Source organism: Dendropsophus ebraccatus, chromosome 10 (genome assembly GCF_027789765.1).
Source record: "Dendropsophus ebraccatus isolate aDenEbr1 chromosome 10, aDenEbr1.pat, whole genome shotgun sequence".
Classification (NCBI taxonomy): Eukaryota; Metazoa; Chordata; class Amphibia; order Anura; family Hylidae; genus Dendropsophus; species Dendropsophus ebraccatus.
The window spans coordinates 76033848-76049985 of NC_091463.1; the positions used below are offsets into that span (position 1 = coordinate 76033848).

General features: G+C 41.2%; 1 protein-coding gene across 1 annotated transcript in view; it reads left to right on the forward strand.

The window, feature by feature from the left end:
- Window positions 1–15480, forward strand: part of LOC138766433 (uncharacterized) — a 46917-nt gene extending 31437 nt beyond the window's left edge. Inside the window, exons 11-18 of the mRNA XM_069944027.1 lie at window positions 464–626; window positions 6663–6812; window positions 7084–7244; window positions 8280–8456; window positions 8747–8888; window positions 11785–11972; window positions 13079–13220; window positions 14038–15480. Coding sequence (XP_069800128.1) covers window positions 464–626; window positions 6663–6812; window positions 7084–7244; window positions 8280–8456; window positions 8747–8888; window positions 11785–11972; window positions 13079–13220; window positions 14038–14222 — 1308 coding nt within the window. The 3' untranslated portion in view covers window positions 14223–15480. The remainder of the gene's footprint in view (window positions 1–463; window positions 627–6662; window positions 6813–7083; window positions 7245–8279; window positions 8457–8746; window positions 8889–11784; window positions 11973–13078; window positions 13221–14037) is intronic.
- The last annotated feature ends 658 nt before the right edge of the window (window positions 15481–16138 follow it).

Genomic DNA, 16138 nt, shown 5'->3' on the forward strand with positions numbered 1-16138 from the left:
TCATCATATTCAAGATATTTTAGAACAGTGTTTGTTGCTCATAAACCGGACCCCATCCTTCATTAAAGGGATATTTCGATAATTTAGCATTTTTATATATTGCTGCTCGTATATAGAATAATAAAGATCCTATTCTTACCTAACCGTACTCTTGCGTGGCCTTCCTGTGACATCTTTGGGTTCCACGCTGAACGTTCAAGTTGCCACCATTGAGACAAACTCATCTCAGCAGTGACTGCCCGCTCAGCCAATCACTGGCTGAAGTGTTGTCCTGCATCAGTCTGATTGGCTGAGAGGGCTGTCACTTTCGAGACAGGTCAGTCTCAGAAGTGGCGTTGGGAAGATGTCACAGGAAGACCACAGGGGAGCGTTAAGTAAGGGAGGTAAGAAGAGAATCTTTATTATGGTCTATATAAGGGTAGCAATATATAAAATTGTTTACATATTTCCTATATTTCTACAGCTGAGTAAGACATATGGACCCGTCTACACCCTCTACATATCAAACCTTCGCACCATAGTACTGATTGGACACGATGCTGTAAAGGAAGCCTTGGTAGATCGCAGCGATGCGTTTAGTGATAGAGGAGACACGGGAGCTGGAGAGTTTTTTTCGAAGGACTTTGGTAAGTCGGTAAAGAAGATGTCTTAATGCAAAAAAATCTTTTGATGTTATATAGAGACCACACATTTTTGATAATCTCTGTAATTTTCATAAATATCGGACCAATATTAAAGTGTAAAATGCTGTTATAATTACATTACTTTTCTCCATGATTTAAATACTAGAAGTATGGCAGAATTATGGCTATCCCAGAAGCTATAAGGTCAGTAGGTAATGTGTCATGCTATATCAGGTGTTCTGAACCTCCATACATTTATGTGCAAGGTATATTGACAAAATGATTTAGCACATAAGTTTATAACTGGGTTGCGTGAAAAATTTGTGTACTTTTCTTTTCTTCATTGAGCTGTGCCTGGCAATCTCTAGTTACATATTTGCATTGAGCGATACAAGAACTGTAGTGGTATTGTTACTAGAAATAGTAATCTGTCTTAGCAAGTAACGATAATCAGGGGCGTTGCTAGGCATGTCCTCTAACACCTTCCCCTGGGTGGTATCAACAGTAAGACCCTGACCAATAAAAACTTTTCATAGGTCTATGTTGCATGTCAGAATACAGTGGTGCCTTGGTTTATGAGCATAATTCGTTCCGGGACCCTGCTTGTAATCCAAATCCACTCTTAAACCAAAGCAAATTTTCCCATATGAAATCACTGATATTCAGACAATTGGTTTCACCCCCCCCCCCCCCAAAAAAAAAAATAATGATTTAATATTCTAAATAACATGTAGAATAGATGAAACAAATTCATCATTCAGAAGCAGCATAATCTGTGATATTATAACTGAACAGTATAGAAATCAGCATGTGGTGTATAATGTATAGCGACTACATAACCCTGATAACACAGCAGCAGGTTATAGATACAGAATGGAGCTGCAGATCCCCATAATGCAGTAGCATAATACAACAGGCTAGAAGAGATTAGCAGGGCTCCTGCCAGAGGTTTGTGTGGTCACATGACAGCAATGGGAAAGGGGTGTGTGTTCAGCATGGACCAATCAGGACTGACAGAAACTGCAGGGAGAGTGGGGTTACAGCTATGGAGAGATTACCTCCACAGTCCTGTCCCCTGATGTAAGCCCCAGCCTGAAGTAAATCTGCTATGATTTGGAAGGTGAGGGAGACTCCCTGGGTCGGAGTACAGTGCTGTAGACCCCGCTATGCAGGCCATGTACAGGGAAGTGGAATGCTAGAATCTGACCCTGCTAAAAGCTAAAAGAGACTGAAAAAAGAAACTGCAGCATTTTTTGTCTGGCTTATTGTACACCTCCCCCCTATACTATAACAGGAGTGAGTTCTGCTTACCATTGTGTGGGAGCAAAGTCGAGTCCCAATCACCAGACAATGGTTTTCCTTCTCCTACAGAAAGTTGATGAGGAAAGGAAGATCTAAGGTGAACAGTATGCAACCCACTGGTGGAATAAAGTGTTGCTTCAAAAAGACCAGTTTAACAAACTATCACTGTGAAGATAGAGAGCACCAGCTGGCGCACATACCGTAAATCTCAAGAGTGATAGAAGACTAAAGATGGCCAACTTAGCTGCTCACCTCAGGCAGTCGTGCTTTGAGCCCGACACTGCCGCTAGCAGAGATAATGAAGCCGTCTGACGCCCGTCCTGGATTGTCGGCAGGTAGAAGAGACTCTGAAGGATCGCAGCAGGAGGTCCTGGCAGGCAAAGATTTTTAGGATCCACAGGTGCTGTAGGACTATAATCGCGTAATGATGTTGGAGATAACGTGTTTTATTGTACTAATAAAACCTGTTATCTCCACCATCACTACGCCCCCTATCATCCATTTAAGGGAGCGCGATAATAGTCGTACAGCACCTGTGGATCCTGGAAATCCATGCCTGCCAGGACCTCCTGCCGTTATCCTCCAGAGGATTTAGAAATAAACACAAGTGTGAATTTTATTTTCCATTGAGTGAGAAAGCCATGTTTTTAAAGCTATGTTTACACACCAAAGGGCAAAGTTAAAATACGTCAGTAATTTTGAGGTAAAAATACGGTCATGTATCAATATAATGGGAAATTTGCCGGCAGTATAGAATAGCATATAGAATACCGGCCGTTATTGATTGCAAACGTCCAAATAAAGAACCATACATATTCTGATATTTGTTTTACTGTGTGTGAAGCCCTATAGCCTAAGACTATGTTCACACTACGTAAGTTCTACAGAAATCACGACCGTTGTTACATACTTATGTAGTGCTGCAGGCTAAGGGAATCCCGTCCGGAGTGTATACACATACTATACACTCCAGCCCTAGTGGCGCTGTAGGAATTCACTGAATAGTGGCAGCAGAAAACCCTGTCAGTTTACACAATGGAGAGAGCAGCTCCGGCCGCACCCTTCATTTTGTACAGTGGGGAATTCTAATGTGGAAGTACACGGATGCGCCCGCATCAGAACGCAGCGGCCAGGTCACGGAACGGCCGGTCTCATACTACGTGTGACCATAGCCTAATAGTGTAAAAATGAAAGAAAATAAAGTCCAGCACCTTGAACGGAGTAAAAACTTCACAACTTTTATTATTTCACAAAGGAACAGGCAAGGCATCGGTTGACACATTTCGGCGACATAAGCCTTGCTCACAACCTCTTCAGAGGAACCTCTTCAGAGGAAATGCATCAACCAGTGTTTTTGTCTGTTCCTCTTTACTATCCCGATTTGAATAAAGAAAGTTCTGGAAATTGTTTTCTTTTATTGTCTTCCTGTTACAGGGTTTCCTATGCACTGTTTAGAGAGCAGGAGCCGGTGAGCTAACCGACAAGGGCTTGAATAGTGTAAGAATGGCTTCACATATAAGAGAAGATTTATCAAGATGTTTTATAGTAAGGTTCTCGGCTTTAATTTCTCATATCGCTCTGGTAAAATGAGCAACAAAGAGAACAAAGAGGTCAACAAAAAAGGTAACAAAGAGAATCTTACAATAAGACAAGTGCAATAAGTCTACCCCATAGTATTTTGGTCACTACTCAATATTTGGTCCTCGTTTTGAAGCTCTTTGGGGTTATAATGAAACAAATTGTACCCTTTCCTGTGTTTTGGACCCTGAGTGTTGGTTACAAATACTGACCAAAATGAGCCCTAAATTGATAACCAAATACTAACCAAAATAATATGTGTGAACAAAATCTAAAGTCATTTCAAAGCCTGGTAAAGATGGATCCCTGTGCTCCAGCTATCGTCCAATTTCATTAATTAATGTGGATATAAAAATTTTTGCTAAAATTCTTGCAAATCGTTTGAATCCTATTCTCCCCTCTGTTATCCACTGGGACCAGGTGGGATTCATAGGGGAAGAGAAGCTAGAGATAACATCAATAAGATGGTCTTGGCGATAGCTGGGGCACAGGTTAAGGGAATTCCGATGTGTTTACTTTCGGTCGACGCTGAGAAGGCCTTTGATCGTGTGCATTGGGGCTTCCTGGGGGCATCATTGGAGCAGATTGGCTTAGGGCTTAACTTTAGAGATAAGGTGATGTCCTTGTATACAGAACGGCCTAGGTGCAGATCAATGGCTTCCTGTCTCACCCGTTCCCGATTCGGAACGGGACGAGACAGGGATGTCCATTGTCCCCACTATTATATGCAATTATTATGGAACACCTAGCGGTTGCCCTTAGGGGGAACCCCGATGTACACGGTCTAGCCTTGGGTGCCAGTCAGGTAAAAACTGCATTATATGCAGATGACTTGTTGCTATATATTTCCCAACCTCGGATTTCATTTCCCTGTGTACTAAAAGAATTTGCCAGGTTTGGGAATGTGTCAAATTTTAAGGTTAATTTGGCTAAAACGGAGGCATTAGATGTCTCACTCCCAAGAGGTGAGGCAGAATACCTGGCTGAGGTGTTCCAGTTTAAATGGAAGAGGAACACAATAGAATATCTGGGGATTCAGCTGTCTAAGGATTTATCTTCCTTATATAGATTAAATTACCAGCCACTATTGGAAAGAACAGAACGGAATTTGAGGAAGTATGCAGGGAGACCGCTTTCATGGTTTGGAAAAATAAATGTACTCAAAATGGATGTTGTACCTCGCTTACTATATTTATTTCAGGCCCTACCTATAAGTACACCGGTAGCTTTCTTTAAAAAACTTAAGACCATGTTTATATTTTTTGTATGGGGGGGGAGGTGGTTGCAGAATAAGTTTTAGAACTCTTGCACGACCAAAAGAAAAAGGGGGAGTGGGACTCCCTGACCCAAAGCTGTACCATTCGGCAGCACCTCTACAACGAGTTTTTTATTGGAATTTTCACAGGGAAACAAAACAGTGGGTTGGAATAGAATCATGGTTAGTACACCCTCAATTGTACAAATTACCTTGGTTGTCACGATCTGTTAGGCCAAAAGAACTTAAGTTTTCACCTTTTTCGGAAAGGGTCTTTAGTTTATGGGATAGTGTTATTAAGGAAAAGGGGTTAATAACGGAAGTTGGGCCTCTGACCCCACTCTTTCACAATCCATCCTTTGTGCCAGGACTGACAGAATCTAGCTTTATGGGCTGGCATAAGGAGATGGATATTAGATTTCACCACATTTTAGCTGGGAAACCACTGTTAGATTTAGAAGAAATGAGAGCACAGTTCACAGGGGTTTCTATCACATGGATGGAATATTATCAATTATTATCTTTTGTTAGCACTTCACACAATAAGTTTTCACTAATAGCCATACCTACGGTGTTAGAAAAGAGGTTTATGCAGAGAGAAAGCCCTACGCGGACATTGTCACTTTTGTATTCTGTTTTGTTGGAAGCGGTCTCACAGGGCCTCCCCCCATATACTGGTTCATGGGAAAGGGAGATGAAGATTAACATCACAGAAGAAGAATGGCGTAAAGCCTTCATATCCACACATAAGACGACCATTTCATGCGCAGCACAGGAGAAGAATTATAAATTACTCTCTAGATGGTATAGATGCCCCTCTAAGTTACATAAAATCTACCCGGACGTACCTAAGGATTGTTGGAGATGTGGAGAGAGAGAAGGGACAATATTTCATATTTGGTGGGAATGTTCACCCATACAGCCCTTCTGGGAGAAAATATTCCAGGTCTGTGAGAGGATTGTGGGTTCTCCAATAGAAAAATCTCCAAAAATGGCATTACTGTCTATTATACCCGAACATAGGAGTTCCATAGGGTGGGGGTTAATACGGTATTTATTCATATCGGCCTGAATGATAATACCTAGGAAGTGGAAGAGTGAAGAATCCCCTACAGTGGTGGAGTGGATCCACGAGGTCAATATTATACAAAGGATGGAGGAATTGGTATCAGAAGGGGAAAGTGCCCATGGTAGATTTCAGAGAATATGGGGTCCATGGGGTCAGCTACTGGAATCACAATTTATGTGTTCATTCATAAATTGAGTAATTCTTAATTTATATAATATATATATATATATATATATATATATATATATATATATATATACCTTTTATGTTTATATATATATATATATATATATATATTTATTTATTTATTTTTTCTTCTTTTTGTTGTTTCTCTCTCCCCCCCCCCCTCCCTCAATTTTTGGGGAGAGTGGGAGGAGGGGTTGTGTTTGTGTACATTGTAGGTATAATAAAATAGCGACAGGGTGGAGCATTGGCTTAGGGCTTGTATGTTTATTCCCAGCTGTTCCTAGATATTGTGGGTATTTTTTTTTCTTTTTTTGTACCTGCTGTGTACTTGTTTGTATATGAGTGTTTTTGTCTTTTTAAAATTAATAAATAAAGATTTAAAAGAAAAGATTTTGTTTTTCCATCTATATTTTTAGGACACAGATCTTGAGAACAGTGAATATTTAAAAATACAAAGCTAAAGAGCACATAATCCCCTTTAATTCCACTAGTGCTAACTACTAAAGTATAAGTGTGTCGATTATGTATAGGGAACAAATGAATAAGTTAAATTTAAGGGGTATTAACGGACAAGGTTGTATTTTAGCTTTTTGTGTAATCCTAGGTTTGGAATTTGAGTTAAAAGCTACCATATGCCTAAATTTTTCAGGGGTGATTGCAAGCAGCGGAGAAAGATGGAAAATTCTTCGTCGTTTTTCTCTAACAACTTTGAGAAATTTTGGAATGGGAAAGAGAAGCATTGAAGAAAGAATCCAAGAAGAATCCCGGTGTCTCGCTGAGAAATTTATGAAGGACAAAGGTGAGCTGTGTTCCCAATATATTTGTCTCGACTTACAACCATCTCGACTTACAAATGAACATTCATGCTTGAGCCCAAGCGTCCCCCACATAGATTAATGGCTGATCCCATAATATCAATGGGCAGAGCCAATGTTAATGAGTTTACTGTATGTGCCAGACAGCATATCTACAGTCCCACTGTGTAGTAATTTTCACCCTATTTCCCCAATGTCTCTATTATATTCTATAGTTAAAGCAATGACTGACCAAATCTTTATATTTACTACCAGATTCTCCAATTAACCCAACATATATAATGCGACTCGCTGTTTCCAATGTCATTTGCTCCGTTGTTTTTGGTGAAAGATTTGACTATGGAGACCAAAAATTCTTGACTCTTTTGTCATATGTTCACGATCTTCTCCAGCTGTTTAACTCCCGATTTGGACAGGTAAACATCACAATGTCTACTTTGTGTATGGGTGCCAGGTTATTAAAATATATTTAAAAAACAAAGGGTTTGTCAGACCATATTGTCCAGACACAGGTATCATCTGCCTGTATGGTTCCCTTGGCTCATATCAGTGGTATTTTCAGCTTCAGGCTATGTTCACACTACGTATCAGACCGGCCGTTCCATGACTGTGACTGTACCGTCCGGTCTGTGCCTGGATCATCGCGGCCGGTGGTTAAGTGCCGGCCGGATGACCCGTCCGCCATCAGCGCCCGCACGCATCAGATCTTCCCATGGCACACAGTGAAGCAAGCGGCCGGAGCTGCTCGCTTCACTGTGTGAACTGACACGTCTTTCTGCGGCCGGAATTCACTGAATTTCAGCCGCAGAAAACTGACATGTCAGTTATTTGTGGCCCCGTATGGGGTCCCGGCCAGAGCGTTTACGATGTGTATACGATCCGGCCGGGATCCCATACCAGATAAGGTTATTTTGCGCTCCGCAAAAAGTACGGCCATTGTTGCCTTTTACGTAGTGTGAACATAGCCTCATACATAATTGAGAACAGAAGAGCTATTTAGTAAATTATTGAATTAAGGAGAAAATGTTGCAAATAGTATTGATTACAAAATGATGTTTTATGTCTACAGCTACTATGCAGACAGAGTCATTGAAGTTGATAGTGTAGAAAGTTCAAATGTAGGTCTTTATGAAGACTTATGTGTATTCACTGTTGCAAACTACAGACACAGTTTTCAGTTTGATCCTACAGCCATATTGGTTCTTTCTGTCCTCATCTTCTTGCTAACATGTATTTGGAAGCACTCTAGTATCAGACTACAGGAAGTGTTTTTGTAGTCTGTAACCATGGAGACACAAAGCTCTAAACTGTAGCTGTGGTTGTAGATTTCTTAATTAGACTTATCTGCAAAGTTGCCTAATTTTTAGTCATTGAAACGTCAAATTATAAAATGGTTAGAAATATGACACCAAACCAACTCAATAATGTTAAGGATATGTTTTTTTCTTTAGCTTTTTAACATATTCCCAACCATGATGTCCTACATTCCTGGTCCTCACCAAAGGATCCTCAAAATTACTAAAAACCTAAAGCAATTCATTAAGGAGATGGTGAACACTCACCGAGCCACCCTGGATGAGAACTGCCCTCGAGACTTCATAGATTGCTTCCTAATAAAGATGGAGGAGGTGGGTTTGTGAAAAATCTTAGATTGGCAGACCTTTGAAGGTCACACATTTAACAGGGTCAACACAACCAAAATTCAACACTTCAGGATTTTGTTACCGTATTTGTTGAGTATGGACGTTAATAATGATCATGGTCGTTAGCAAAATCCTGTAGTGTGAAAATAGCCATAAGGTGTAACAAGCAAATGTTTTATTGATTACACTTTTTATTTTACTCATTACCTCCACAAAGACTATATGGGGGGGGTCAACTATTTTGAACACTAAAATGACAAATTGTAATCTTTTAGGAAAAGAAGAATCCAAACACAGAATTTCATGAGGAAAATCTAGAGGCAGCGATATTAGACTTATTCTTTGCTGGAACAGAGACTACAAGCTTGACATTGCGATATGGTTTTCTCATACTCATGAAGTATCCAGAAATACAAGGTAATAAATAAGATTGAAGAGTAGTAGTAGTAGTAGTAGTAGTAGTAGTAGTAGTAGTAATAGTAGTAGTAGCACTTATCTGCTAAATGAGGCAGATATCACTCCATGAAATACACTGAATGATTAATCAAAGAACAAACTCATGTGCTGATTATTCTTATTCACTTATTCTCTGTGTAATTGTAGATGTCCAGCTGGTGGATAATTAAAAGGAAGAACAATCTAGTAATGTTTGTGAAGCCCTGGCAGCATATTTGTTGAGCCGTGTAATAGGCTCTGTAAGCAAACACCAATCTAGCAAAGCAGGGGTCAGGATGTGTAATATGGCCTTAACACATGTACCCCGTAATATCTGTCAAGTACACTAATGTCATCAGCTCTAGTTTATCCCCCTTTTCCACAAAGCTCAGTACACCTAAAATACACAACCCTCATCCGAGGTCACGAGATCATTTTCAACACAATTCATATCAGTATCTATGAGCTATTTCTCAGTTGTTAATATTTAATTATAAAACCTATTGTTGGGCTCACTTTAGAGACATAGTTAGATGCAAGAGACCTCACAGGCAACGTAGAGACCAGAATAGTGTAGGAAACTGAAGAAAAAGCTTGGTTATGAGCCTTTCTCTAGAACAGGGGTACTCAACAACTTTTAGTGAAGGTCCAATTAACGGGGTCTATTGTCAGGTGAAGGTCCGAGCTGAACATCAGTAGGAAACGTGTTTTGTTACTTTGTCACAAACGTTCAACTATTTATATACAGAATTGCTGCTTATTAGCGGGAAAACTGGCATTCTTTTCTCTCTCACCAGGCCTTTGATATTAGGTACAAAGGGGGTGACTGCCCTGGTAGTATATAGCGCCCCTGTTGCTCCCCCAGTAGTATATAGCCCCCCCTGTGCGCTCTCCCTCAGTAGTATATAGCCCCCTGTTGCTCCCCCAGTAGTATATAGCCCCCCTGTGCGCTCTCCCCCTGTAGTATATAGCCCCCTGTGAGCTCCCCCCAGTAGTATATAGCCTCCCCGTGCGCTCTCCCCCTGTAGAATATAGCCCCCTGTGAGCTCCCCCCAGTAGTATATAGCCCCCCTGTGCTCTCCCCCTGTAGTATATAGCCCCCTGTGAGCTCCCCCCAGTAGTATATAGCCCCCGTGAGCTCCCCCCAAGTAGTATATAGCCCCCCTGTGAGCTCCCCCCTGTAGTATATAGCCCCCTGTGAGCTCCCCCTGTAGTATATAGCCCCCCCCGTGCACTGTCCCCCTGTAGTATATAGCCCCCTGTGAGCTCCCCCCAGTAGTATATAGCGCCCCTGTGCTCTCCCCCCAGTAGTATATAGCCCCCTGTGAGGTCCCCCCCAGTAGTATATAGCCCCCCTTGTGCTTTCCCCCTGTAGTATATAGCCCCTGTGAGGTCCCCCCTGTAGTATATAACCCCCTGTGCGCTCCCCCCAGTAGTATATAGCCCCCTCAGTAGTATATAGACCCCTGTGAGGTCCCCCCTGTAGTATATAGCCCCCTGTGCGCTCCCCCCAGTAGTATATAGCCCCCTCAGTAGTATATAGCCCCCTGTGAGGTCCCCCCTGTAGTATATAGCCCCCTGTGCGCTCCCCCCAGTAGTATATAGCCCCCTCAGTAGTATATAGCCCCCTGTGCGCTCCCCCCAGTAGTATATAGCCCCCTCAGTAGTATATAGCCCCCTGTGAGGTCCCCCCTGTAGTATATAGCCCCCTGTGCGCTCCCCCCCAGTAGTATATAGCCCCCTTGGTAGTATATAGCCCCCTGTGAGGTCCCCCCTGTAGTATATAGTCCACCTGTGCGCTCTCCCCTTGTAGATGCCCCCAAGACAGAAAAAAAAAATAACAAAAACAACTCACCTAGCACCTCGTTCCCCGCTGCGGCTGTCTTCTTCTCTTCCCGTCGGTCCGGCCCCCGGCTGATACGTGCTCTGTAGGGATGTCCCGGGGATTCCCCAGCAGAGCGCGCATCAGTGACCTCAGCGTACGCCGCCGTCCTGCACTTCCGGGAAGGACAAGCCGGCAGCGTACACTGAGGTCTGTGGTGCGCGCTCTGCTGGGGAATCCCCGGGACATCAGCCGGGGGCCGGACCGACACTGCCCCCAGCCCCACAGGCGTACTGACATCTAAGGACAGTACGGCTATGGGGCGGGAGGCAGTGCGGTGGGGAGCGGGACCTCCTAACCGCCCCGGGACGGACCGGATCCGGGGCGGTTAGGAGGTCTGACCAGGGGTCCGGACAGCTGGCCTCCGCGGTCCGGGTTCGGACCGCGGTCCGCCAGTTGAGGACCCCTGCTCTAGAACATGAAATAATGGAACTATAGGCACCATACGTGCCGCCATATTGAGCCTCTGTTTGCTCTGCTTCTAAGGGAAAATACCTTCAAATATGACATATAATATTAAATGGCAAAAAGATATATTGGGGGAGATTTATCAAACTGGTGTAAAGTAGGATTGTCTTAGTTGCCCCTAGTAACCAATCAGATTCCACCTTTCATTTTTCAAAGAATCTGTGAGGAGTGAATAGTGGAATCTGATTGGTTTCTAGGGGCAACTGAACCAATTCTTCTTTACACCAGTTTGATAAATCTCCCTTATTGTGTATGTATTATTTGTTTATAATACAAACTTTATATAAATATATAAGAAACAAATATTTTTATGGATCTGTATGGAATCTAAGGCATGTGGCGGTATATTAGGGTCCTATAGATTTCCATGAGTTCAATTATATATCCATGTTCTATTGTGGTATGACATGTGTATAGGACCTAATTATTTACACCAGTTTTGTTGTAACTGTACTATAGAAAAATGGAATGATAGTAGAATGAAAACTATGTCCTTTATTCTGTTTTTTGTTTTTTTTTTAAACTCAGAAAAAATTCACAAAGAGATTGACAACGTAATAGGCAAAGACCGCTGTCCATCAATAGAAGACAAGAGCAAAATGCCCTATACAGACGCTGTAATCCATGAAATCCAGAGATTTGCTGATATTGTCCCTGCAGGATTGGCTCATGCCGCCAGCAAGGACACAACCTTCAGAGGATTCCACATTCCTAAGGTACAGTATTCTGCTCCTCCCACCTTCATGTAATATTAACACTTTCTATACTTATTGATATAATCAACCATGAATGAGTTGTTAGAATTGAACAAGGCTTTATTCTGTAAGTGTGAATGTAATGATATAATAATATTAATGATAATATTTACTATATTAGAGTAAAAGAATATGTAAATTGGTATACTGGATACAAGATGAGATGTAATTGGATAAGAAGGCAAACAGGTTGATTATTTGCCGGTAGATCCTGCACACTGAGTTGGTGTACCAGCTGGTCCTAAAAATGGTAGACCAAAAATCTGGTGGCCAGGCAGCCAAGGAAGTATCCATATTAGTTAGCTGCTTATTTTCCTTGAAATTTTCATTTTTTCTTATTTTGGGACATTTCGGGGGTTCGGAACCAATTACCAGTTTTCCATAGCGTTTTTGGTCTCAATGACAGTAGTTTCAGCAAACAGTGGTCCTCCTGGAACCAATTAATATTGTATGTTGAGGGACCACTGTATAATGAAGGTGCCATCTGTGTCTTGATACCGGACAAGGAAACCCTGAGAGCTTTCTGTAATTGTTGGTCAATCAAATAATATTCTGTATCTATCCTTCTTCTCTCAGTCAAGTGATGTGTCCGCTCTTGGCAAAAAGTCTTTGAGTGCATTTTAGTGGCATATATAGCAGTTAACTATCCCTCACTAGAAAGAACACTACCCATAAGTAGCCTTTGAAAGCCTTTTATGGAAGCTGGGAAAAGCCCTTCTTTTTTCCTCTCGTTGCAAGACCCGGTGTCTAATCAGACCACACCTGTAATTATTGACCTATCTGCATGCTGAATATTGCAGCAATCTAACATTTAAGTATTATTTATTGTTTCAATATGTGTCAATTTATTGTGTCAATAATATTTCAAACCTTTAACTACTGGTATTCATAACCATTGACTAAGTTTGGTACCTGAAAGAATACTAGCTTTAAGGGACATCCGATATTAAACAATGTGTGCTCATCTTATTAACACCTAGGTTTTATACATTCAATCAACTTCTATTCAGACAAGTTTTAAAGCATCAATTATTCTAGATATATAAATGTAACACAATCTATTTTAGGGAACCCTGGTGTTTCCAGTCCTGACCTCTGTACTGAAAGACCCCAAACAATTCAAGAACCCCGAAGAGTTTGATCCAGGACACTTTCTGAATCAGAACGGTGGCTTTAAGAAAAGTGATGCCTTCATGCCATTCTCTACAGGTAAAAGATTATACATTTAGTAGATACAGTAACTGGTAAAATGGATTTTTGTTTGCCCACTAATTGAACATTAATAATATTTCTAACACCAGTTGCTATCATCCATAGTAGAAAGGTTTTGTCACGTTATAACAAACACAACCCCTTTAAAAGGTAAATGAATACAATTGTGGGATGTGAATGCTCTGCACATATTAGGATATCGGTATTGGATATATTGGAGAAAACCACACAGTACAATTGTAACTAAAATGGTAGCAGAGCCTGATAAATCCTAGTATAACCTATTGAGTTAATGGGGTAGTGCAACCCTTTAAATAGTTTTCTTATAAAAGCTGATAATGATTTAAAATAACTAAAATACTATCTATATATAGATAACATGTGGGCACTTCCAGCAATAAGGAACATCTGTAAGGGTACAGGGGATCATAAGAATATGACTGTTTGGGGGTGCTGACTACCAGAGGCAAAACAATGTTGACAAACTTGCATGTAGAGAAAAATTAGAGTGCACTCACCCATTAAAACGTCCTTTATTACAATCTCTGGATACGATCCATAAAAACTTTGCAGCTATATGTCGGCACCTTCAGTGTAGGTGGCAGCTGTTTTGTGCAATGTACTTCCTCAGTCAGAGGAGTCTTGTCAAGATTTATTCTGCTTTTTACTCATGATCCACAAATCTTTCTCCAAATTTTATAAACCTATTTATAACATAGTTTAGTTTATTCTCCCCTTTGTATTCTCTCACAATGATCGTAGTCAAGTTTAGGTTTACTTTTTCTAATTTTGCATACTTAATCTGTCTCCTCAGGAAAACGTATGTGTATGGGGGAAGGTCTGGCCCGCATGGAGCTCTTCCTCTTTCTAACTACTATACTGCAAAAGTTTATCTTGGAGCCCACTGTAGACCGAAAGAATCTGAGCATAAGACCAGAGCCCTACACCAATGCTTCAAGACCTTGTTCATACCAGATGAATGTTGTTCCTCGTTCTTGAGTAGAGGACTTCTTATAAAAGAAGCCTACTCTAATTTTTGTAGGATATAAAGATTTTCACACAAAAAAATCATGTTTTTTTATTACAGTTTTACAGGTTGATAATGAAAGCAAGGACATGATATGGACTCCACTCTTTAATTGTTTCCTTGTCTCACATCACTCAGATCCTGTGGCTTGGAGGGCAGATGCCCCAGAGAACAATGCAAGGACTTTAGATGGTGGAACCCACCATTTATAGGCAGATTCGGTTGTCAAAAGGTGTATAGGGCAATCTTGAACAACCAAGGACAGATGAAGTTGGTGCTTATAGGGGTCGGGCATGATAGAAAATCACGGCCCACCTCTTTGTTCAGAGAGAAAGAGAGATAAGCTGCAGCGAGAGTGCTCTCTTTGTGAATTACCCCTCCCTATAGAGACTAAAGAATTGCTTGACTGTACCGAATGTTCCTGTGTGTAAAGAGGACGGGAGGGGAGCAGGAGGCATACTGTAGCTGATGGTCAGGCGATCATTCACCTGTCAGTTAGATCTGATGATTGTGTGAAGATAAAACTTGAATTGACAGTCTTGTCATGGTAATACATTTGTGTTCTGTTTTCTCGATTATAAATTACGAGGCCATCACTTTGTACCATTTTTTTTTAATCCCCATCGGCCATAACATTTAAATAACTGGCAGGTGAAGTGAATGTTACTAGTCAAGGGATGGGATATATTAGGCAGCAAGAGAACAGGAGATATTCAAACTTGGATAAACATGGCCACTTTCAAAAAACATCACCACTTCTGCCTTCTTCTGTTTGGCTCTGGGTTTGTACCTCAGTTTCATTTAAGTGAATGAAGTGGAATTTTTAAAACTGCACACAGTTAGAACCCCAGCATGCACGTTTAAAGCTAAGCCATCCGAGGCAGTGTAATTCTATAAGGTTTATCTTTGTTCCTGGAAAGTAGATGTTACTTTGATACTTACTACATGCCTAAACATTGTTTCAAACCAAGTACATCCCTTCATGGCAGTGGGATTCCCTGATGGCAGTGGTCTCTTTAAGCAGAATAATGCACAGTGCAGTAGTGTAACAATTGTTCGGGAACAATTCAAGAAGCTTTCAAAAGATCGAGCTGTTGACTTGCACTCTCTCCCCAATTCCCCATTGAGAATCTGTACGATATGCTGATAACAAGTTGTATTCAACCAATGGTATGGCAGATAGAAGAATTAATTTGCAATTATGTTATTCAATAAAATCTTTTGACGACACTGTGTCTCTTGTACTTCTTGCCGTTTGCCATTTTTTTAAGTTTTCCCATTTTTATATGTATTTTTTTATCGTTATGTTTCATTTATCTAAAGCTGACTATACACATGGGTTATTGTTAAATTGTAAAAAAAAAATAATAATAATAATAATAATAATAATATATATATATATATATATATATATATATATATTTTCCCACTTGGGGACTGTGTATATAGCGGAAACATAGTTAATAAATTGCTCCTCTATGTCAAACCTTCACATCACAAACCAAAAGTCTACCCAGTTAAGCACCACATCCAAAGACAGAATAGAGCTAATGCTGCCATATGTGGACATCTCCATATTACCAAGAACTTACCTTATGTTATCCCCAGTGATTTTTCCTTGGAAAAATTATCTCTGGTCCAATCTATTGGAATCCTACTTCAAAGGGGTCTTTATCTACCATTGGACTTAAAGGAATACTCTGGGCTAGGGGTATTTTCGTGTATGGCCAGGGAGGGGGTGATATAGAAGCTGCCATCCACTCACCTCCCCGGTTCCAACGCCAGGTCCCGGATCGCGCCGCCCGATTCTCCCGTCCCGACGTGACGTCTCAAGGCAGCTCAGCCAGCGGTTGTAGCGGGGTCCCGCCTCAGCCGCTGAATAGCTGAG